The sequence below is a fragment of the Ictidomys tridecemlineatus genome, chromosome 4, assembly GCF_052094955.1.
Source record: "Ictidomys tridecemlineatus isolate mIctTri1 chromosome 4, mIctTri1.hap1, whole genome shotgun sequence".
Lineage (NCBI taxonomy): Eukaryota > Metazoa > Chordata > Mammalia > Rodentia > Sciuridae > Ictidomys > Ictidomys tridecemlineatus.
This window is the reverse complement of record NC_135480.1, coordinates 20,388,831-20,411,968: the sequence shown is the minus strand read 5'-3', so window position 1 is coordinate 20,411,968 and position 23,138 is coordinate 20,388,831. Positions and strand designations below refer to the sequence as shown.

The following is a 23,138-nucleotide window of genomic DNA, read 5'->3' as shown; positions in this document are numbered from 1 at the left end:
CTCCAGGTCGGGAAGGGCCCTTCTCCCGCACACACGCACCCCAGCAAGCATCTGCGCCCCCAGAGCTTTGCCCAGCCTGCACTGACCCCAGCGGAAGGATTAAAGGCGCGGGAGGGAGTAGGGAGAGGAACTAATACCAGTACTAATACCGCCCCGAGAATGTCACCTCTCCCCCACCAGGGTCAGAGACTCCACTGTCCCATCAGTGCGCCCACAGTAGGACTAATCGAGGAGGAGAGGAAGGAGCTGATCCTGAAAAGCGGCGAAGGGACTTAAGAATTGGAGCCTGGCCCTCCCTCTCCACCAGCCCCTCCTCGCGCGACAGGGGTGGGGCTTTGCAACAGATAAGGGTCTTGGGACACTGTGGGACCACCGTTTCTACCGCTGCCCCAGACGCGGAAGGAAATAGGAAGGTCCCAGGCCACCCTTCCCCGCTCCAGTGCCCGGCGGGCAGCTCGGGCCGGACACCCTCCTCCGGGCCAGCCAGCGTTGCTCCCGCGCCCTCCCGGCCCCGCTAGCAGAGGCTCGCAGCCTCCTCCCATTGGCCAGGAGCTCTGCGGCTCTGGCCAATGAGCAGGCCGGATTCCGGCGGGGGTGCCCCGCCCCCTCGAGCGCGCCGGAGTTAACTATTTGTGGGCCGCGCGCAATAGACAGAATTCGGATCGGTCTCTAAAATGCCTAGGGGACGTGCAGCTGAGCCCGGACGCCCAGAGAAGGTGCAGCCGAGACGGGGGATAGGTGGACATGGATGAGCCGGAGAGCTCGGGACCTCTCCTGCAAGAGTGTGTGCAGCCGACGCCGGCTCCGCGTGGCAGCCGGGGAGCTTATATTGGCACGACTGTAGGAAAAAGACTTTAATGAGGAGGGAAACAAATCATAATGTTTCCCTCTCTGGCTTCCCACCCCCGTTGCCTGGAAAGGCACCCCCGTAGAACGCTCACCCCGAGTAAAACCCTATCCCCTTCAGAACGTTGATGCACAACCCTCTTCCCTTTCTGGACGCTTGGCCTCTGGCCTCTCTCTACCCCGCCTGCCCACCGCCCCCAATTTCCCTGAACAATCTAAACTGAACTTTTTGTGTGTGAACACGGAAAAGGGCTGGATGGGGAGGTCTGAAGTCTCTCGAGGGGGCTTTCCAGGAATTGGGGAAGGTGGTTGCAGAAGTAAACACCACACCGCCCCCAGAACGATGCTGAACCCTACCCTTAACGTTACCAACTTGCTCTTTGACCCTAGATAGATGGCTTTCCCTCTCTGAACCTGTTTTCTCATTAACAAATGCAAGGGATGGGTGCCAGGAGTGGTGGCACATGCCTGTAATTCCAGCTACTGGGGAGGCTGAGGCAGGATTGCAAGTTCGAGGCCAACCTCAGCAACTAAGTTAGACCTGTCTCATAAAAGAGCAAGTGGGGAGGGGCTGGGGATGTTGGCTCAGTGGCTGTGCACCTCTTCAATTGCCAGTTCCAAAATAATAATAATAAGAGGAAGAAGAAGAAATGTGAGGAATGGGATGAGATTTCTCAGGTCCCTTCTGTCTCTAAATCTCGTAACTGCTGAGCTGCTAAGAGGTCAGGCACCATATGAAAGTAGGGCTACCAAACCCTCAAAGGGGAGACCCTGACAGCAGTGCTCCCCTGAGAAGCAGGTGGGCCTGGGGGTATTGGACTTGTCCACCATCCACCTAACACCTAAGGAAGCCCTAAACAAGGAGGACTGGGGCCTCTGAGTGGCCTCCACCCCAAAACTGCCTGGCCCTTGGCCGCCCTTCTCTTCACTTGGCACCCACTGCTCTGGAAGCTCCGTCCTGCTGGGCTTTGGCTGCTGTTCTAGCAGGTGGGGGTGGGGGCTTCTCACTTCCCTCAGTAGATTCCAGTGGGCACTGCAAAAGGGTCTCTGAAGGCCTGGAGCCAAGGCCTTCACGGACCTGTGCCCAGACTGGAGGAAACTCTGTCCTCTCTCAGGCCCCCGGGAAGGGGCTTGGCAAACCCTTATCTGCTGAGAAGCAGCTGCTGGAGAAATACCTAAGCAGCTGACTCACACTCTCCCCCTCTCACAAACCCTTCTCTCTGGGGCCCCAAAGGCCTGTGAGAGACCCTGAGGGGCGGGCTATGAGGAAGCACCCTGCTGGGCTGATCCTGCCTTGGATGTCCCTCTCTGGCTCTGGCTGACTGGGTGGTTGGAGGGCAGAGGGTTATATCCCATAAAGGGCTTCTGTCTGGGATCACAGTTACTCTTGTTCACCAGAGACCTCTGACGTCCTGGTCCTGCTGCACTCCAGGAATAGATGGACAGTTGCTATCCTGCTCTTTGGGATTCCAGGCCCTGTTCCTCCACCAGGATGTAATGAGGGTCTAACAGGTGAACAAGACAGAGACCTGTCCAACAGGCAATTACCAAAGAGAGGAAGAAGGGTGGTGTTTGGGGAAGGGCTGGACAGTGAGGGACTGTGGACACTTCCCTGTTCTACTTAGCTCCTTGGGCCTCTGCTCCCTGTCTGTCAAATACAGAGATGCATCTTCTGTATCTCACTGGGTCATTGTGAGGATTAAACGAAATGATGCGTATGACAGCAGCTTGGAAGGTTAAAACCACAACAGAAATGCAGGATGATGATTATGATTATGATTTCCGGCAGACTGGAAGTGGGAGGTACCTACCATTGGGGTTTCTGAACCCATTTTGTCCTGGATTCTCTTATCATGCTTGTTTAAAGAGTAAGACAAAATCACCTCCCAGTTTGGGTTGCAAGCTCAGCCCAGGTCCAGTTCTCATAATAATAACAAATCAAATACCTGCTACATATATACAAGTTTTCTGTATATATGTAGCAGGTATTTGATTTGTATCATTATGAGAACTATAGCCCTTATCATTCATTATCTTAAGAGATGAGAACTGAACCTTTAACAAGTATTTGGTCCTCCTGACAACGCTGTGAGGCAGGAACTATTATTTTCCCCTTAGGGGTAAGGAAATTTCTTGGTTTTGTTTTTATCCCCCCCCCCAACCCGTTTGTTTGTTTTTTAACCAGGGATTGAACCGAGGGATGCTTAACCACTGAGCCACATCCCTATTTTATTTATAGACAGGGTCTTGCTGAGTTGCTTAGGGTCTCACTAAGTTGCTAAGGCTGGCTTTGAACCCAAGATCCTCCTGCCTCAGTCTTTGGGATTACAGGTGTGTGCCACTGCATCGGGCTGGTTAAGAAATTCAGGCACAGAGAAGTTAGGACACTTAACAAATAGAAAGCAAGACTCCTCATCCCTTGTTCCTCCCCGATGGACTCAGGGGGCCTTGAACCTTCTTCTCAGACAGAAGCCTTCTCTACGTATCCCTGCTGGATTGGAACGGGCTTCTTATAGTCCAGGCCACAAAAAGCCAGTGACTCTGTACCTTAAGCCAATCCCTTGACACCAGCCATTAATCTAGGGTCTAAGCAACCAACACCCTCCCTCTTCCAACATACCAGCAAATATTTTCATTCAATAAATAATGAATGAACAAAAAGTACTTTTTTTCCCCATGAAGTACTTGGGACTGAATCTGGTGCCCTACCCCTGAGCTACATCCCCAAACCTTTTTATTTTTATTTTGGTACAGGGTCTCCCTAAGTTCCCCAGGCTGGCCTCAAACTTGTGACCCTCCTGCCTCAGTCTCCCAAAGCTCTAGGATAGTGGCATGTGCCACTGTGTCTAGCAATAGCAACAATTCTTTACACATTTATAGTTTTTCTTTTGAGTCAGGGGTCTTGCTATGTTGCTGGGGCTGGTCTCTAACCTCTAGGTTCAAGCAAACTTCCTGCCTTAGTCTCCCAAGTTGCTGGGACTATAGGCTCTGGCCAGTGAACTGTACTTTCCTTAGAGAGAAAAAAAAGCTTATAAGCACCTACTATGTGTCAGCCTCTGGAGTGATTTATCAGTGACACTATTTAGCATTTGTTGAGCAATTACTATGTGCCAGGGGCTATCCTAAGGCTTTACATGTATTAACTGTTTTTATCTTCATAACAATTTTAGTGGGTAAAAACTACTATGGACCCCTCTGTACCGATAAGGAAATAAAACAGAGAGGTTAATTAACTTTCCCCAGCTCATGGAAACCAAGATTTTATCAGATATTTTTGTTTCTAAGGAATATATTTTACATCATTATCAAGCACACACACACAGAGACACACACACATAAACGGAGATAAAATTGTCAACAGGTATTTAATTGTTTTGTGTGCCATGTGCTCTGATATTTTTTACTCTTTTGTTCAGTTGTATTATTTTTCTTAAATTCTGGTTAGAAATACTCCAGGTTCTCACTTACATGTGAAAGTTTAAAAAGTTGGTCTCACAGAAATAATGAGTCTAATAGTAGTTCCCAGAGGCTGGGACCGTGCAGAGAGGGTTTGGGGAAAGAGTGGTTAACGGGTACAGGGGTGCAGTTGGAAAGGACAAGTCACTCTAATGTCCTGCACCACAACAGGGTAAGGTGTGGTTGACCACAGTTAATTGTATATTTCAAAATAGAAAAAAAAAAAAGAGGATTCTGAATGTTCCTAACACAAAGAAATTATAAATGTTTGAGGTGATAAATATACCAATTACCCTGATCAAGTCATTACATGTAATGATACATGTACACCGTGTACATGTACTGAAATGTCACCCTGTACCCCATAAATATGGAAAATTATTATGTGTCAAGTAAAAATCTTTAAAAATATGTTTTTAAAATTCTGGTCATGACCCACTAAGTTGATTTCATAACCTATTAATGAGTCACAGCTCTGAGTCATAGCTACAAGTACCCAGGGATTCGAACCTGAGCACCAGGGCTCCAGAGCCTCATCTCCTGGTATGAAGAGTGGCTTGGGAAAGGGAGACTCTGGAGGCATGAGGACAGATGGGGACTACGCTGATGAAGGGACTGGAGGCCTCGAGAATCCCACCAGCCTGTGTCATCCTCTCCCGACATGCCTGCAAAACACAATGCAATGTCACTAGGTTGCCTTAGGGATGCACACTTGCTCAGTTCTCCTAGAAACCGACTCAGGCAGCTTAAGTGATGTGTCAAGGTCACAGCCCAGAGTCCTGTTGCCTGGACCCATGCAGAACTCCCCCTTCAGAATGAAGCTGGTGAGGACCCCGGTGACCCAGGTGACTGGTGACAGTGGTAATGACATTGAGAAAAATGAACAGACCCAGTCATGGTGTGGTCCTGGGGAGGTCGGTGGCAGCGATGGTGGTTTTCATGGTGGGGGTACAGCACAGGGAGGTGACCACACCACAACAGGGCCTGCGCTCGGTTCCCAAGCCAAGCTGAGTCCCCTCTCCTCTCCTCTCCTCCCTCCAGCACTTTCCAGAGCACCTGGACCACTTTGTGGAGAACATGGAGGACTTCTCCAATGACCTGTTCAGCAGTTTCTTTGATGACCCTGTGCTGGACGAGAAGAGCCCCCTGCTGGACATGGAACTGGACTCCCCGGCACCGGGCATCCAGGCTGAGCACAGCTACTCCCTGAGTGGGGACTCGGCACCTCAGAGCCCCCTCGTGCCCATTAAGATGGAGGACACCACTCAGGGTAAGAGGCGGAGGGCCCAGGGACAGGGCAGGTCCGCCAGGCCCAGGAGGGCGGGGCCTCTGAGCAACAGGAGGGAGTGGCTTCGGCCTGAGACCCCAGAGGAGCCACCCACCCACACCTCAGCAGGTGCACCTCCCTGCTTTTGGGGTCCTCCATAATCAAACCTTTATGGGTGCTTCTCAAAAGGAATTTTGCTGACTTAGTTCAAAAACCAGTTCACAAAGCTTGGTTCCTAGACCTGCAGCGTCACCTGAGGACCTGTTAGGAGCAAATCCTTGGCTCCCAGCCCAGCCCTGCCCAGCCACGCCAGGGCCGGGTCCAGCTTCCCAGAGTCTTGTTGGGATTGAGAATCACTGACTTAGAACAACAGTGGAGGCAATTAAATAATTCATGTAGACAAGAAGTTTCTAGAACTTTTTTCGCCTCCTCCTACTGAGATGTCCCTCTGAGCTGCTACCTGGGAGGCCCTGTACCCGGCTTTTAATCCTGAAGGTGGGCTCTCCAAACTCCCCTCTCCCCTGACTTCCTGTCTTAAAGCAGAGGGCTTTGGAGTCCTTCCACTCTGGTAGTCAGTCAAGACTCTCGCACCGTGTCCATCTGGAAACACGGTCCTTCAATCATCCCCTCAAGTGCACGTGGGCCTGGCTCTGTCCATTTTGGCTGAGTGATGGCAGATACCTCCCTTAACCTAGAAGCCTCAGTAGTTTCATTTAGCAGTGGGAATAACGGTGAACATTCTGAGAGCATCCTCCAGTATATAAAGTGCCTCCACGTTCATTCTCTCTTTTAAGTCTCACAACAGACAAGAATGAGGCAAGAATCACTTTTATCATCATCCCCATTTGACGTGTAAGAAAGATGAGACTTCATAAAAATGGAATTGTCTAGGTCATGCACACACTAAGATGCGAATGGAGACTCACAAGTCAGCCCCCCAATTCTATGCCTCACCCACTTCCACCACTACTGCCAGCCTCAAAGGCAGCAAGAGCGAATGGGTTAGGAGCCCAACAGGATTTGCTGTGCATTCCAGTACGTTCACTGGCTGCTGGGTGACCTCAAGCAACTTTTTTAACCTCTCTGGGCTCCTGTTTCCTCAATTGTAAAATGAAAATAATATGTACTTGAAAGTTCTGGACAAATTAAAAAACATGCACATAAAGTACCCACTCAGGGCTCAGCATATAATATATATTAGTGATCAGGGCTATTTTCCCTGTACCTATCAGGGTCCTGTTAATACCACGAGTGGCTAAAACAATGAAAAGTGTTCTTGCTCCTCTTCGCCTTCAGAGGACCTTGGCCTTGAGTGAGTTTCTTAACTGTCTCCTCTGATTCACGTCCTCAGCAGCGGGAGAACAGCAGAGCCTGCCCTGTGGAGTTTGGGGAAGAGGAGTAAGGTCATGAGCTGACTCCTCATGCCCCACGAGGGCAGGAGCACTTGCTAGGGGTTTACGTGGCTCTAGGGCTCATGTTGCTGAGGTCCCAGCTGGTCACTGTGCCCTGGCCTTAGGCACATCTTGGAGCCTCCGTGAGGTCTCAGGCCCCTGCCTGGGGAAGGGCAGAGGTGTGGGGTGGACCCCCTCCCTTGACAGGTTCTCCGTCCACCCCTGCTGGTCCTGCCCCACACCTCCTTGGCCACCCCAAGTCTATTTTTAAAGCAATTTGTCTGTGGGCCCTTTACGGGGACAGCTTCCCGGAGCCCAGCAGCCTGGCCCTGTAATTTGGGAAGATTGTGGGTGTTCCTGGAGCCTAGGGGCAGCCTGTGGCCTAGAGATGGGGCTCTCAGGCTCCCAGCAGGGTGGGGCCTGGCCTCTGAGGTGGTCTCCAGGAGCTGCTGACCCCTCTCCCCACCCACAGTGGGCCACAAAGTCCAGAGTCCCCTCCAGCCCTTCCCTGCATGTGGCTCCCCATCCCCCTGCCTCACGCTGCTTCTCTGGCCGCCAGGCTCTGGGGCCACCCTTATGGTGGCTGACTTGGGGTGGAGGACTGTGGGAAAGGGTGATGGCCACCAGCCCCAGGGCCCAAGTGAGACCAGAAGACCCACTCGATGGGCAGGAGGTGGACTCTGCCCTTTGGGAAACCTGAGTATCTCCCCCTAACCCTAACCCTAACCCTAACCCTAACCCTAACCCTAACCCTAACCCTAACCCTAACCCTAACCCTAACCCTAACCCTAACCCTAACCCTAACCCTAACCCTAACCCTAACCCTAACCCTAACCCTGAGTATCTCCCCCTAGATCTGTGGATTCTTTCTCCTCCATGTGTTTCTAGTAGGTTCTTCCTTCTCACGGCCATTGCTTTTCTTCAGCCCTCCTCCTCTCTTGCCTGGGCGATATATTTCAGCAGCTTCCCATGGGTCTCCTTGCCTCCATCTGCCTGTAGCCAGTCCTGTCCCCACACGTGGGCAGAGCACTCCTTTTCAACATCACCAATTCTAGCATGTTTGAAACGCTTCCATGGCTTCCTATCACCTTTGGATAAAGTCACAGGTCTGGGCTCAGTCTCAAGGGCATGCCACCCGCGGACCTCCCTGCCTCCAAGTCCCTGGGTAGGCCAGCTACACTAAGCTGCTTGAGGCTCTTGCTAGATCCCCTGCACCTGGCACAGTGCTCAGCAAATGTTTACTGGATAACAGTAATTATTTTATTACGAGCTTCCATTTACAGATCATTTTTTTCTCATCAGGTACTGTGTTATGTTTTTGATGTGCATTATATTATTTAATCCTCAAAACCTACCTGTTAGGTGTATCCTCTTCCTTTCCCCTTTTAAAGAGGAAGCGGAAACTCAGAGAGGGTAAGCAACTTGCCTAAGGTCACAGCACAGCCACTCAGGAGGGATCCAAGTCCCCAGGCTCAAGCCCATTCTGTCAGCTGCCAAAGATATGCTCACCTCTTCTGGCCCTGGGCCATCCTGCCCTCTCACCTCACAAGGGCCCCCACTTTTCCTGCCCACCTTCTGGTGTCCCCTGTATCACTCCTCAGTCCAGCCCTGTGCAGCTCCCAGCAGGCAGGAGGGGGCTGGGCCCTCTACTCTGGGAGTTGCCTGAGCCTGGATCCTGCCCTCTCCCCCAGATGTGGAACATGGAGCCTGGGCGCTGGGACACAAGCTGTGCTCCATCATGGTGAAGCAGGAGCAGAGCCCGGAGCTGCCCGTGGACCCCCTGGCTGCCTCCTCAGCCATGGCCGCTGCTGCCGCCATGGCCACCACCCCGCTGCTGGGCCTCAGCCCCCTGTCCAGGCTGCCCATCCCCCACCAGGTGAGCCCAGGGACAATGGTGAGGGCTGAGGGAGGGGGAGGGCTGGTGGGTCTGTGGAAGAGGTGCCAAAGTGAGATGCCCGCACCCCAGGACTGTGAACAGGCCAGAGTGTGAACCTCAGGCCTGAGGGTCAGAAGTCATAGGCCCGGCTCTGCCTCCCCCTCGGGCTGCTCCTTCACCATCCTACAGTGGGTACAAACTCTTGGAGGAAGCTGAGAGCATGCAGGGAAGCAGGCAGTAGACCAGGGTCTCAGAGAGGGGGTCAGCCCAGGCCCCACCTTCTCTCAGAGTTTCAGGATTTTTAAAAAGAAGGCAAAACCGAATGTAAATACAAAAATGTGCTGTGTTTCTATTTCAATAGCGGATATCCATGAGATTAATGAAGCACACTCTCACGCCAAACCCCACCTCCACTTCCCTGAATCTGTAGATAAGGGCCTTCAGCTGGAAATCCAAGACCCTCCCTGGAATGTGCGGCCCAGACCACTGGCTGCCGGGAGAGGCCCTGCCTGGGTCCCGCTCTGCTCCTGACTCCGCTCTGGGCACATTGCATTCCCTCTTTCTTCCTCAGCTTCTTTCTCTGTACAATGGGTGCATGAACCCCCTGAAGTGCTCGTGAGCTACAGTATCATGACCGGTTTCTGCTGGCTGCAGACCCAGTGGAGAGAGGTGCTCCCCAAATCTAGCACCTAACACCACGCCTTCCTCACAGAGACCCCCGCTGGCGTGTGTGCGCTGGTAGTCACAGGTGTGCTGCCACGTGTGTTCCTGAGTCCTCTCTGGAACAAGTTTGTAATAGAAATGAACAGAAGTGCATGTTTGTTAAGAATGCGAATCTGGTCCCATCAGTTCCCTGTGTGAACCCCTGAGGGGCTCTCCTTGCTTCCCTTAGGTGTCACCTGGCTTTTCCAAGCAGGAGAACCTGCCTGTTTCCTCTGGTCTATGCCTGGAACCCCAAGTGCAGCCCCTTCCTGGGCTGTGCAGGGGCGACCACCAGCCTCAGGGAGGGAGGGATGGCAGTGCACACAGGGTGGGAACCACCCCAGGGACAGCTCATGGACTGGACCTGCCTCTTTCTCAGGCCCCAGGAGAGATGACTCAGCTGCCAGTGATCAAAGCCGAGCCCCAGGAGGCAAGCCAGTTCCTCAAAGTGACACCGGGTAAGTGTGTCCAGGGATGCTTTTCTCCTCCAGCCCACTCCTGCCCCTTGAGTCCCCACTTTACCTAAATACCCTCTCCTTCCCACCTTACCTACCCTGTCCATCCACGTCCCCTCCTCTCCTTCCGGCCCTCCCTGCTCAGTTAACCACTGCCGTCACCTTCCTGCTGATCCTGCTTTTCATCCGCTCACTAACCAAAGCCACTCCACAGCCACCCATCACCCTCCAGCCAACCGTCCGTCTGTCGGTCCATTCATTCATGCAACAAGTGTCCACTGGGCAGCATCTCCCAGTCCCAGTACTGGAAGAGCAGAAAATGAAGACAGTCCCTGTACTCAAGTAAACCACCGAGTTCCCAGGGTCACAGACAAATACCCAGCACCCAGCAGTGACATTGGGGGTACACATGGCACATTCCTGGGGAGCTCTGGGAGTTCATCCCCAGACCAGAATGGGGAGAGGGGACCTAGAAGAAAGAGTAATGGAACCTTCCCAATCCCAGCTTATTTACAGGTCAAACACTGAATTAGGTAGAATCTACCGTGTAGCAGACTAAGTACCACAAGGTCAAGAAAATAAATGGTGCGCTGAAGTCCAGTGCTCTGAGCAGCCTGGCATCCATGAAGAGCAAACAAGTGTTAAAGGAGGGGAAATCCGGAGGAGCCAGGCCTGGGCCAAGCCCTGGGGACCGCAGGTGCCTCCTCCCGGGCCTGGCCCTGCACTGCAGGGTGAGCCAGGTCTCCACGCCTGGGATTGCCGGCATTTCAGGCTGTCCCAGGGGCTCATCCAGCATCTAGGCTCTTGGTCTTACGGCTGAGATCAAGGGCCTAGCACCCCACTTCTCTCAGTGTCAGGGCTGGCGCCAGCCCCTGCTGACATGACCTCAGCACGTCAGAGCAGAGCTGGGCACAGCCCTGCTAACCTGGCTCCCCCTGCTCTTTCCAGAGGACCTGGTTCAGATGCCGCCGACGCCCCCCAGCAGCCACGGCAGTGACAGCGATGGCTCCCAGAGTCCCCGCTCTTTGCCCCCCTCCAGTCCTGTCCGGCCCATGGCCCGCTCCTCCACAGCCATCTCCACCTCTCCCCTCCTCACCGCCCCACACGTAAGGAGCTGGGCGTGGGCTGACCCTGGAGGCCAGGAACTGAGCCCGTCCACCCTGGCCAGTGGGGAGGGTTGGGGAGCCTCAAGTCTGATCCTACCCCATCAGAGTTCAGAGAGGTTCCTGCCTGGCAGAAGAGAAGGAGAACCTTCCAACCTGCCTCGTGGTGAATAGGAAGCAGAGGTGGAGGGATGGGGTCCTAGAGGCCACCCTAAACCCACACTGTTGAAGAGCCAGGACTAGGCCAGGACGAGAATTTGTCATTCCTGGGCTCCTCCAGAGGACGACCTCGCCTACCTCCAAGAAGCACAGTCTGGTGACAACATGGAGCCAGGCCCTGAGTGTGGAGATTCCCAAGTTGAGACTGTGTGGAGGGAGCCTGTTGGGGTCCTTTGGGTGCCTCGCACAAGTGAGCTTTGATTCTATGAATTCTGGGGGGGCATTCAGGAAGGCCTCCCCCACTATGTCCTGAGGGCCTGACGTGCTGGGCTCCTGGCCCCATCTTAGCACTTGATACGTACAGCTGGACTTAACTCAGGGCCACCTCCTGTTCAGATGAGGAAACTGAGGTTCCAAGTGGTGAGCATACAGATAGGACCTGGCAGAGCTGGAGTTTGGACGCAGGGCCGTTTGGTTCCTAACCACCGCGTTCTACTCCCTACAGAAGCTACAGGGGACATCAGGACCACTGCTCCTGACAGAAGAGGAGAAGCGTACCCTCATTGCTGAGGGCTACCCCATCCCCACGAAACTCCCCCTCACCAAAGCGGAGGAGAAGGCCTTGAAGAGGGTCCGGAGAAAAATCAAGAACAAGGTAAAGCCCGAGCCATCCTCTGGCCCTACCCTGGGGACTTAAAGGTCTTCCCAGTGGGTGGGTGAGGGCCTCTGCTCCCCTAGTGATGTCAGCCCCCAGATTGGGGGTCCCCCAGGAAATGGGTGTGCAGCATTGGTAACCCCTGTTTTGGGGGCCTCCCCCTCCAGATCTCGGCCCAGGAGAGCCGCCGTAAGAAGAAGGAATACGTGGAGTGTCTAGAAAAGAAGTAAGCGTCCTGAAGGGGTAGGCTGGGGCTCCCTCCCCAGCCTGGCCTGCTCTCCCCAGTCCTCCCTCATGGGGTGCCAGAGGCAGGTGGCACCGGAGTGGCATGGTGGTGGTCAGGGCTGGGGTCAGCTGCCCTGAGCCATGCCTGCTTGGTCCCTCCAGGGTGGAGACATTTACATCAGAGAACAACGAACTGTGGAAGAAGGTGGAGACCCTGGAGAATGCCAACAGGTGGGTGTTGCCACCTGCACCCACGCGGCCCCCTGAAGCCCAGGCCTGGCTTTCCGCAGCCCTGGGAGACGTAGAGGGGAGAGATAAGGCGTGAAGTCCTCAAAACAGACCCTGCCACCTGGGACCCCACGTCCTGCCAGGCTTCTTCACCCACATATAACTAGACTCCGGAGGGGCTGGGGAGCCACTGAGTGAGACCTGTAGAGCAGAAGTTTTCCAAGCAGATCCTCAGACCAGTCTCATCAGCAGTCTCCAGAAATGTGTTAGAAGTGATTATTCTTGGGCCCCAAGTCAGTTTGGGAACCTTGCTACTCAAAGCCGTTTCCCTGGACGGGCCACATGGGCGTCGCTTGGGAATTTGTAAGAAAAGCAGAATTTCAGACTCTCCCCAGACTTGCTGAGCCCAAATCTGCGTTTGAACAAGAACTTTGGGTGCATCTTATACTTACTGGAGTCTGAGAAACATGAGTGTCCCAAGACTACCATAGTGCCTGGCACACAGCAGGAAGCCACAGGTCTGGGTTCTTGCCCCACTCTGCCATTGTTGTGACTCCGGGGAAATTCTGAGACCTCTCTGGGCTGCAGTTTCTTGTCTCTAGGAGGAAGGCAGAAGCACTGTCTCATAGGATTTATGTAAGGATTCTATGAAATAATGCAGCTCCTCCCTAGCATGGTGCCTGGCATTTAAGGATGATTGGTTCATGTGACTTTTCTTCTTTTATTTTAATTATTCTGAATTCTTCGTAGCGCCCTGCTGCAAGCACAGGGAGATCTTAAATTATTTGGTGGGAGTAATTACCATATCAGACAATGGCCTGGTATACAGTAGGAGCTCAATACAAGACTTTTACCTCCTTCCTTCCCTTCTTCTGTCCCAACTTGTCCTGGGGGCCCAGCCAGTCCCCTGATTGGCCTGGAGAATCACCCTCTTCTCCCAATCCCCTGCAGTCAGGGCAGGGGCAGGCACCCTAAACCTTACCCACCTTGGGTCTCCACCTTGGACCCAAAATAGGGACAGGCCCTTGGTGCTATTTCGCCACCTGCTGTTCACCCTGGGGACTGCACCAGACTAGGGGGAGGAAGATTAACCATTTGTTTACCCTTTGTGTGTACCTAGAGGACTCCAGCTGGGTGGGAGCCCACAATAGTAATGGGGACAAAGTGTTACAGCTGTTGTGGTAACAGCAAAAAAAAGCAATAAGAGGAGCATAAACAATAGCCATCAGGTACTGGCCGCCTTCATCCGGGCACTGTGCCAAACACGTCCTCATCAGCTCAGAGTGCTGTGGGGTGCGCAGGAGGGAAGGCCGGTGTGTCTGGGGCTGTGGTAGGCTAAGGAAAAGAAGGATGGCCACCCTCCCACTCCCACCTTAGCCAAGAGTGGCCCAGGGTAGCCCTGAGCCTCCTTAGGGTGACCCACACCACGAGGCAGGCCCCAGGTGCTCAAGCCACACTACAGAGGAGTCCCCTAGGAGAGCTCCAGGAGGCAGAAACGGCTGCCAGGCCCCAGCTTGCCTGGTGACCACTGTGCCCTCCTCAGGACCCTGCTCCAGCAGCTGCAGAAACTCCAGACTCTGGTCACCAGCAAGATCTCCAGACCTTACAAGATGGCCGCCACCCAGACGGGGACCTGCCTCATGGTAGGTAGTGTTTCCCCAGCACAGGGTCGCGGGAGGACAACTCTTCCCTGGGACGGCTTTCTAGGAGGGTGGGCAGAGTTTTGAAGAACTCGTGGCATTATGGGTGATGGTCACTGGGGTAAACTGCCTTGTGCCCTGTGGGCTGGCCCCCAGCAGGCCCTGGCTGGCTTCACTGAACCCACGGAGCCAGGCGCCACGGGAGCTCCCCTGACCCGTTCTAGCGTGGCGTGGATGTGCAGGTGACATCCAACTGAACCCCGCCAGGGGCAGGCCCGTCGGGGAGGTGGCTTCTGCAGAACCCACACAGTGAAGGCGTTAGGGAGGCGCAGGGAGTATGAAGTGGTTCTTTCTGGAAGGGTTGGTGAAGAGGCAGAGAAAATTCCTAGAAACCCGAAAGGGCACCAGAGAGTGGCCCGGTCTCTGCTCACCCCCTTCCATCCACTCCTTGAAACCTGCAGCCTGGGCCGCCCTGCTCAGCACACGGACCCATGACACCCTGGGGGCAGTGGTCAGCCGGGGTCCTGACTCAGCTCCTCCTGATGGCATATGTCCCCCTCCCCATAGATGGAGCCATGGAGCACAGCCAACCCCACCCACCTCCACTTCCCCTTCTTCCTCTCCTGACTTCTCCCACTTAGTGCTGATAACCACGTGGCCACCTCCCCCCACTCTTTTTCTAGTGCTGTCAGCAGTGCACCCTACGATGGCCTGGGGTGGCCTGAGCAGCCCCACCTGCTCCAGAGAGGGCGGGAGACCCCACACCAAGGGGTTGGTCAGCTCTGGGAGCTGCTTTTGTGGGAAAACTGGTTTGGGGGAGAAGCACTAGGGGTGGCCACCACGCCTTGCTGCCCACCCTTGCCCCAGGCCTGACGGCTGCTCTCTGGGTGCCCAGGTGGCGGCCCTGTGCTTCGTGCTGGTGCTGGGCTCCCTCGTGCCTTGCCTTCCTGAGTTCTCCTCCAGCTCCCAGACTGTGAAGGAGGACCCTGTGGCCACTGACAGCGCCTACACAGCCAGTCAAAGTGAGTACCTCCCGGAGCCAGGCGCCCGCCCCAACTTCTGGGCACAAGCCAGATACGAGAGAGGAGCCGTGTTTGGGTCTGGCACCATCTCCCCCTAGCTCCTCATTTGGCAGATGGGGAAACGGAGGCCTAAAGAGGGCCTATGATTTGTTCACCGTGAGCCGTAGAATTGGGAGCAGAGCACAGAGTTTCTGCTCAAGGGCCGTTTATAATAAGGCAGTCATGGTTGCCGGAAGCCTTGTGTTAAGAAAGGTTCTGAGGCAGCACCCGGGACCAACAGGAAGGAGAGTCGTGCTCCATCAGCACCGTCCACCCTGGGCAGAGGAGGGGGTGGTGGTGGCGTGGGTGCGAATACTGCCCATCCAGTGGGGGACAGTGAGGTACAGTGGTTAAAAGCATGGAGCTTTAGAGTCTAGCTATAGGTGCCACTGCCACTTGCTCACTGGGTGACCCCGGGCATGTGGCTTCAGCTCTCTAAGCTTCCATCACTTCCTCCAGTAAGTGGGAGCTGTCACTGTGTGCCTGATGAGCACCTCTGGGGGCAGCCTCGGTGAGGAGGTGCATCTTAATGCTGGGGTGTCCCACATGAGCACCCTCAGCCCCTTCCGGAAGACCCAGGTGAGGAGAGGAAAGACACTGCATGAGTGGCAGGGAGAGCCTGGGCAGCCAACAATGGTGTGGCTTCCAGAGGCAAAGGGTACTTCAGTGAGACCTGTGGAAGAACTTCCAGGCTTCCTTCATTATGTACCAGGAGCATATATCTGGCATATACGAGAGGAGGAAGAGGAAACAGATGGGAGGTCAGAGAGAGGGGAGATCAGGGAGGAGTGAGTTTCAAGAAGGAGGGATACTGCAAGGAGCATGAGGGGAGGAAGCCGGCGGCGGGGGGGAGGGTTAGGGGAAGAGGAAGCCGGGTGGAGAGTGAGAGCCACTCCCTGGTCAGTGGGCCTGCGAGGGAGCCAACAGGGTGGTTGCTAAGGGGGGTGGGCGGTAGGGGACACATGGCCTGTTTTTCCACGGCCAGAGAAGCCAGCGGAGAGGAAAGAATGGACGCTGGGGGCTGGGGTTAGACCAAGCCAGAGCAGGAGGGGAAGAGCGAGGGATGAGCCCCTGAGAGTAAGCGCAGAGGGCACGTCTGGGGAAGGAGGTGGTGTGGAGCAGGCTAGTTCCCCGGACCCATGTGTTGCTCAACACCAGAGGCCGCCTTTCTCATGGACTCTTAGGTCAGGGCTGGGCATTAGAGGGCCGATGGCAGATCTGGGTTTGCAGCCTGCCTTCAGTGAGGACGAGTGTGGGACAATGGTGGCCTGGAACTCGACACCTGCTCTGGGAAGCAGAGCTAAAATAAAATCTCCTTCCTTGCCGGGTGGGTGCAGTGGCACATGCTTGTAATCCCAGAGATTTGGGAGGCCAAGACAGGAGGTTGCAAATTCAAAGTCAGCCTCAGCAAATGAGTGAGACCCTGTCTCAAAATTTAAAAAAAGGAACAAAAAGAATCGTGATGTAGCTCAGTGGAAAAGTGCCCCTGGGTTCCATTCCCAGCACCCTTTCCTTACGAAGAGCTTCTTCTCAACTGTTTCACTGAGCACTTTCAATCGTGGGCTCTGTCTTGCTCATTTAAACCTCACGTCTACATGAGAATGGTCCTTATACCCCCAGTTTACATAAGGACAAACTGAGTCCCGGGAAGATTAAAGCAAAGCTCAGACTAACTAGTGGTCACACAGCCGGGGAGTGTTAGGGCTGGAATCCAGATCCACTCCTGTAGGATTCCAGAGCTTGTGCCCTTAACGGCTAGGCCATGAATGGGCCTAGAGGGAGTGGGCACCTGGGGTCACCTCCTCCACCCCCCCTTTCTCCCCAGTGCCCTCCCGGAGCCTCCTGTTCTACGATGAGGGGGCCGGCTCCTGGGAGGATAGCCGCGCCCTGCTGCCCGTGGAGCCCCCAGAAGGCTGGGAGATCAAGCCAGGGGGGCCGGTGGAGCAGCGGCCCCAGGACCACCTGCAGCACGACCATCTGGACAGCACCCACGAGACCACCAAGTACCTGAGCGAGGCCTGGCCGGGGGACATCAGTGGCAACGGCACCAGCCCCAACTTCTCCCACCCAAAGGAGTGGTTCCACGACAGGTAGGTGGGCGGCCCTTTCCCTGCCCGGTTCTGGGACCCACCTGCCCTCCGTCCACCTTAGCCGCACCCTCCCAGGGACCCCACCCCCACCCCCACCCCCACCCCCGGTCCAGATCCCGCTGGCGGAGGGTGGAGGGCTTCCTTCCAGACAGACGGACAGACAGATCACAGCTTCTCCTCTCTCCAGGGATCTGGGCCCCAACACCACCATCAAACTCTCCTAGGCCGACCCCAGAACCAGGACACAGGACGGACCCCCTGGCACCCAGAAGAGGAGTTCTCTTGCTCACCAGCCCGGATCCAGCTCGCACCCCCGCCCATCCCAGGAGAAGGGGCTCCACCTCTCCTGGCGCTCTCCGGCCTCGCCTTGGCTGGGGCCTCTCTGCACCCCCTGACATTTGGACTACCCCCTTGGGCCAACCACTCTATTGTCACTTCTTCCTCACACAAACATCCGTCCTTCTCAGATAAACCACTCACTGGGCCACACCTCCTCCTCCTCCCACAAGACCACTGCCTCCCTGACCCCTGCCTCCCTGTCCCCTACACACACACTACAGACGCAGACCCCCCACGCCCCACCCCGCCTCCCACTGTACAGAGACCAAGAACAGAAATTGTTTGTAAATAATGAACCTTATTTTTTATTATTACCCGTCCCCTAAGATATTGTATTTTACAAATCTCCCTCCTCCCTTGTCCCTTCCCTTGTTTTATATTTTATGAAGTTAGTGCGGGCTTTGCTACTCCCTGGCCGGGGACAGAGGGACTCCCCCACCCTCCCCCGGCCTCCCCCGCCGCTGCCCAAGCCGCTGGGCCTTTTTAACTGCCAAATTGCTCTCCCCACCAGCTCAGCACATGCTTGAAGAAGGCAAAATTAAAAAAATAAAAAAAGATGCAGCATCAATTCCGGACTTTGTGCCTTTCTTCCTGGGGAAAGGGGAGCAGGACGGAGGGATGGGGGTGACAGGGTGTGTCATTTTATATTCAGGTGGGGAGGGGGGAAGAAGCCATTTCTATGGGGCTGCTTCTCCCAGACAGGCACCAATTCAGATGAAACAGTCAAAGAATTCCCTGCAATGCCCCTGCCTTGTTGCTGAGTATGAAAGTGGAGGGTCTGCAAGCCACCATCTTGGTCTTTGGCAACTCTAAGTATCAAGCGCCTGGCATGGGCCAAGGACTGTGCTTGGCACTCTGTGTGCTGAACCGAGCTCCATCCTCCTAAGATCTCCCCACTCTTAGCTCCTCTGCCTCAACTGGATTAAAGGCACCACAGGAGCTGGTATGGGGATGTGCACCTGTAGTCCCAGCTAGTCTGGAAGCTAGGGGGGGCAGGAGGATTACCTAGGAGTTCAAGGACACCCTGGGCAACAGAGCTATGTCAAGAAGAAGAAGAAAAGAAAAAAAAAACCACCAGATTGGAAGCGCCACGTGCTAGCCCTGTGTGGTAGGCAGAATTCTATACGGTCTCAAAAGATTCCTGCTCCTGGGCACGTGATGGCGCACACCTGGAATCTCAGGGATTTGTGAGGCTAAAACAGGAGATTGGCAAGTTGGAAGCCAATCTTGGCCATTTAACAAGAAAAAGAAAAAGGAAAAATAAATGGCTGGGGATATAACTCAATGGTAAAGCACCCCTGGGTTCCCTCACCAGTACAAAAAAAAAAAAAAAAAGATTCCTGCCCCCTGGTGTCCGCAACGTGTTTAATTGCCTCCATCACAGTATGGAGGGATGTGTGAATAATTAGATTGCCCTTTATGGCAAAAGTGAAAAGATTCTGCAGATGCAATGAAGGTTCCAAATCAACTGATTTTGAGTTCATCAAAAGGGAGATGCTCTTCGGTGGGCCTGGATTAGTCAGGTGAAAGCTGGAGGAACCGGGGCCCTTCCTGAACAGAGAAGGGCTCTCCCTGCAGGCATGAGGCAAACAGCCATACTGGGAAGAGGGGCAGCTTCCGGGACCTGAGTGCTAAGGCATCAAGGTCCTCAATTCTGCCAACAACCTGAACACGCTCAGGAGAGGTTCCCAAGCTCCAGATGGAATCATAGTCTAGTGACACCTGGGCTGCAGTCTTGTCATATCCAGGGCAGAGGACCCAGGTCACACTGCACAGGAGACTGACAAGCCATTCCCTGAGCCTCCGTTTCTCCCTTGGAAAAGGAGGACTTAACACCCATGCACGAGGCTGTGGGGTCGTCGAGGTAAGCTCCAGACAGTGCTTGGGACAGACAGGGCCCAGCCCATAGTGAGCTCCAAGCAACATAAGTGCACAGTTAGAGGCCATATTGACACAGAGTGCTAAGGGACAAGCCAGGGGTGCTATGAGGGTGCACAGGTAGGCACCTCACCCAGACATGAGCAGCAAAGGCTTCCTGGAGGGGGTGACCGGACACAGGGAAGGAAGTAGGCAGGAACGAGGAAAGGGGCACTCTAGAAAGAAGGGACGACCCGGGCCAGACTCGGAGGTGGGAGAGCAGGGAAAGTTCAAGGAATAAAAATAGCTCATAGCAGCTGGAAGGCAAAGGGCAGAGATGCTGAGGAGGCATCACAGAGAAGCAAGGGCATGGTGGCAGAATGGTCCCACAGCCGCCACCCACCAGGGGAGAAGCTAGGTGAGAACCTCAGGACTGGCCTTCAAGCCCAGCTTCCATGGCCTTCCTCCCCAAGGCCTTGGGGTGACCACCTCCAGTGATGGGGCCCTCACTGCCGGCTACTGAGCACAGTTTTAACTGCTAAAAAGCACAGGCTTCCATAGCAAGGCTGTTAAAGCCTGGGCTCTGGATCCCGAGCTATTAGTATTAAGTTATTAACCAATAACTTGTGTGTGTGTGTGTGTGTGTGTGTGTGTGTGTGTGTGTGTGTGTTACTGGGGACTGAACCCAGAGGCTCTCCACCACTAAGCCACACTCTCAGCCCTTTATTGTTTATCTTGAGAGGGGATCTCACTAAGTTGCAGAGGCTGCCCTCCAATTTGCCATCCTCCTGCCTCAGCCTCCTGAGTCACTGGGATTATTGGCCACTCCTGGCTTAATAACTTTTAAGCTACATTCCCCAGTACTAGGAAGGAAGAAAGAGCAGGAGGAGGAGGAGGAGGAGAAGGAAGGGGAGGGAGGAGAAGGAGAAGGGGAAATGAGATGATTCCAGAGGTGACCAGAAGGAATGTTACCGGGTTCTGACGCCAAATTGGCTGTGGGGTGAAAGAGCAAGAATGATGACATTTCGGGTGTCTGAGAACTGATTGGATGATGAGGACATTTTCCACGACAGGGAATACAGGAGGAAGAACAAGTTAGCACCTCTGGCATTTGAGTTGCAGTGCGACACTCCCCACCAGCCTTCAAGTGTAAGGCTTGGGAGAAGGGGATCCCAGGCGGAGATGAGGAGATGGTCACCATGCAGGTGGTGCACTAAAGACTGGGGTCTGCATAAAAGGAAGCAAGGTCAGAAAGCCGAGATGAGAGTCAGTAGGGATGGAGGGAGACTGAGAAGCCGGAACTGAGCGTCCAGAAGGTGATGGAGCAGACGGCTTCCTGGAGGGGTGGCCCCGGTCAGATGCCATGTGAGTGGGTGGGGAAGAGGAGAGAAGGGATAGTGGGGAGTGGCCTTGACTTGGTTGGAGCTGTGTGAGGGAAGAGTTGGGGCAGGAGGGAGAGGAGCCAGGGGAAGAGGAGCACAGAAGTGAAGGAAGGGGAGAAGCCGCTTAGGGGACTCAGCCACAAAGGAACAGAGGGCGGCAGCTGCAGGGTGAGATGGAGGGCAGCTCAGGACTGTTTTTCAGAAGGCAGAGCGTTGACCACGGTTATTTCCAGAAGACAAAGAGCCGACAGAGAGAATGATGAAGGTGTCACAAAGAGGGAGAAAGAAGGATGGGGGGTGGGGATCCAGGGAGCGGGCGGAAAGGTCCACTTGGACTGGAAGGCCTGGGCAGAAGGGGGGGACATTTTGTGGGTACAGAATGTCAGGAGACAGGAAACAGGGAGTCCTCAAAAACTTCCATGTATGGGGTGGGGCAATAGGGAGGGACGACATGGGAGTTGGGGAGAAAGGGGACAGTTTGAAACGAGCACTTGGAAGAATGGCGGGGGAGATGGTGTGACCCCTCATAATTAATTCACTTGTTTAACAGTATTTTCTGGGTAACCCTCAGGTGCACTGGACTGTGCTAACATTGGAACTCAAACAAGACAGGGCGCCTGAGGTTAAAGGACTTGAAATCTGTCACTCTCCTATTTTTGACTAGTTGACATGTACCAGGCATTGAATGGAGAATTTACACATCCCAGATAGGAACCCAAATCCTCCTAAAGGGAGGGTATCTATCGTGCAGATATTAAGTCTCTCATGCTGGTATCTGAACCCCGTTCTGTTTGGTTTTAGAGTGCATGCTGCCCCCACCCCTCCCCTTAGCACCCCTCTCCATCTCCTCTATACTTTCCTCCCCTTCAGCTTTATATTACAGCACAAGATCCAAGAGCAACTAATCCAGAGAGCCCATGCCAACGTGTGGTCATCCGGGATCCCCTCCCTCTGCCAGTCCGTCCCAGGCAGCCCTCCCAGCTTGTGTTGGGATGCAGGGTTAGTGCCCTCCCAAAAGCCACCCATTGATACACTGCCTCCCCAGGCATGCATTACAGCCTCTAAGGTTGTAATGTCCCCAGTGCATTCCAGCAAAGGAATTGCAGCCCCCTCACACTATTGTCAGTCCTGCAGCCTGCTTTGCCACATCACATGCGGTGGATTTTACAGTGCCAGTCACCCCGCAGAGATTGCCATTACAAATCCTTTTTTATACCTGGACACCAAAGCTCTGAAAGCAGGGAAGTGGTGGGGTATGCCTGCAGCAGGGATGTACAGTGCAACCTCTGGATCCCAGAGGAGTAGTCAGCTTATTTGGGCACCTAATCAGACGTAGGTGCCCTTTGGGTCTTTCCCATAGGTGAAGGGGACAGGCTGGGATCTGAGCTATAAAGGCACCAGAGTTGCTTGGTCATCAGAGTGGCAGTTAAGGGAGGGGCTCTGAGGTCCCTGTTGCCACTTGTGCGTGGTCTCGGCAAGTATCTTACCTCTCCAAATCTCAGTGTTCTGTCTGTAAAATGGTCGCCACCCTCACAGAGCTGCTAGGAGGGTAGATGAAAGCTCGAATGGAGACATGAGCCCTTATTCTCTGAGCACAGGGATAATGAATGGGCTGGAGATCAGCCGTGGGCTGCAACTGGAAGAGATTGCAGAAGGTGGTGACGCTGGTTAAGGGAGGGGACCTGCATATTTCCTCTCTTCTTGGGAGGAGGGCAGAGCCACTGCCAAGAGATAATGCAGTCAGCAGCTGGTCCTAAGTGGGGAGGTGTGAGCATGGCGGAATGAAGTCTCACTTTAAAAAGGACTGAGTGGGGAGAGCTCTGCGGGGAAAGAACTAAACAAAAACCCAACCTGGAAACCCAGCAGCTAGGCAGCTGGTGAGTGAATGTCAAACCCAGCCAGAACTACCATAATTCATGGTGTAGGAGGCTACCATGGGCCAGGAAATGGGAGCCAAGAATGTAAGAAGCGCAGTCCCAAGGACAGCTGGGTGGGTGCTCTCAAGTGCCCAGCCCCCACCCAGACCCTTCACAGTAGGACATCTTTCAAACTTGGCTTGAGGGTGAAAATCCTCTGTGGCTAAGAAATTTAATTCAATCTTTTTCATCCAATAGAGGTTGCTGGACTAAGAGAAGGTGAGAGACAGCAGCCTGGTCCCTGCCCATTGGGAGCTCACAGATTAGAGGAAAGCAAACACTGCGGTGGTTGCTACTCTGCGGGCAGCAATATGGCAGAGTGGAAAAGGGCATTTGTTCGGATACCAGAGGACCTGGTTTTAAATCCTGGCCTCACCACTTGCTGCCTGAGCCATCTTGAACAAATAAATCTCTTGAATGACATTTTCTTGTCTTCCTCTGTGACATGGAGGAAATGATAATATCTACCACCCAGGGCTGCGGTGAGGAT

At 54.2% G+C, this 23,138-nt stretch overlaps 1 protein-coding gene and 1 long non-coding RNA gene across 3 annotated transcripts in view; one reads left to right on the top strand and one right to left on the bottom strand.

Moving 5' to 3' along the window:
- Creb3l1 (cAMP responsive element binding protein 3 like 1) overlaps positions 1-18,061 on the top strand; it is a 33,096-nt gene extending 15,035 nt beyond the window's left edge. Inside the window, exons 2-12 of one of the 2 annotated variants that reach the window (XM_021729628.3) lie at positions 5,344-5,572; positions 8,652-8,836; positions 9,918-9,996; positions 10,942-11,099; positions 11,761-11,910; positions 12,078-12,136; positions 12,298-12,366; positions 13,907-14,006; positions 14,899-15,025; positions 16,890-17,154; positions 17,379-18,061. In XM_021729628.3, coding sequence (XP_021585303.2) covers positions 5,344-5,572; positions 8,652-8,836; positions 9,918-9,996; positions 10,942-11,099; positions 11,761-11,910; positions 12,078-12,136; positions 12,298-12,366; positions 13,907-14,006; positions 14,899-15,025; positions 16,890-17,154; positions 17,379-17,625 — 1,668 coding nt within the window. In that variant the 3' untranslated portion in view covers positions 17,626-18,061. Of the gene's footprint in view, positions 1-5,343; positions 5,573-8,651; positions 8,837-9,917; positions 9,997-10,941; positions 11,100-11,760; positions 11,911-12,077; positions 12,137-12,297; positions 12,367-13,906; positions 14,007-14,898; positions 15,026-16,889; positions 17,155-17,341 lie in introns of both variants that reach the window. The other variant, XM_005330019.4, reaches the window with a different exon arrangement.
- On the bottom strand, positions 4,193-22,371 carry LOC120889565 (uncharacterized). Its single transcript, XR_005733518.2, has 3 exons — positions 22,220-22,371; positions 12,816-12,961; positions 4,193-4,967 (listed from the first exon to the last, which is right to left on the bottom strand). It is a non-coding gene; the product is annotated as an uncharacterized LOC120889565 (long non-coding RNA).
- Positions 22,372-23,138: the final 767 nt, after the last annotated feature.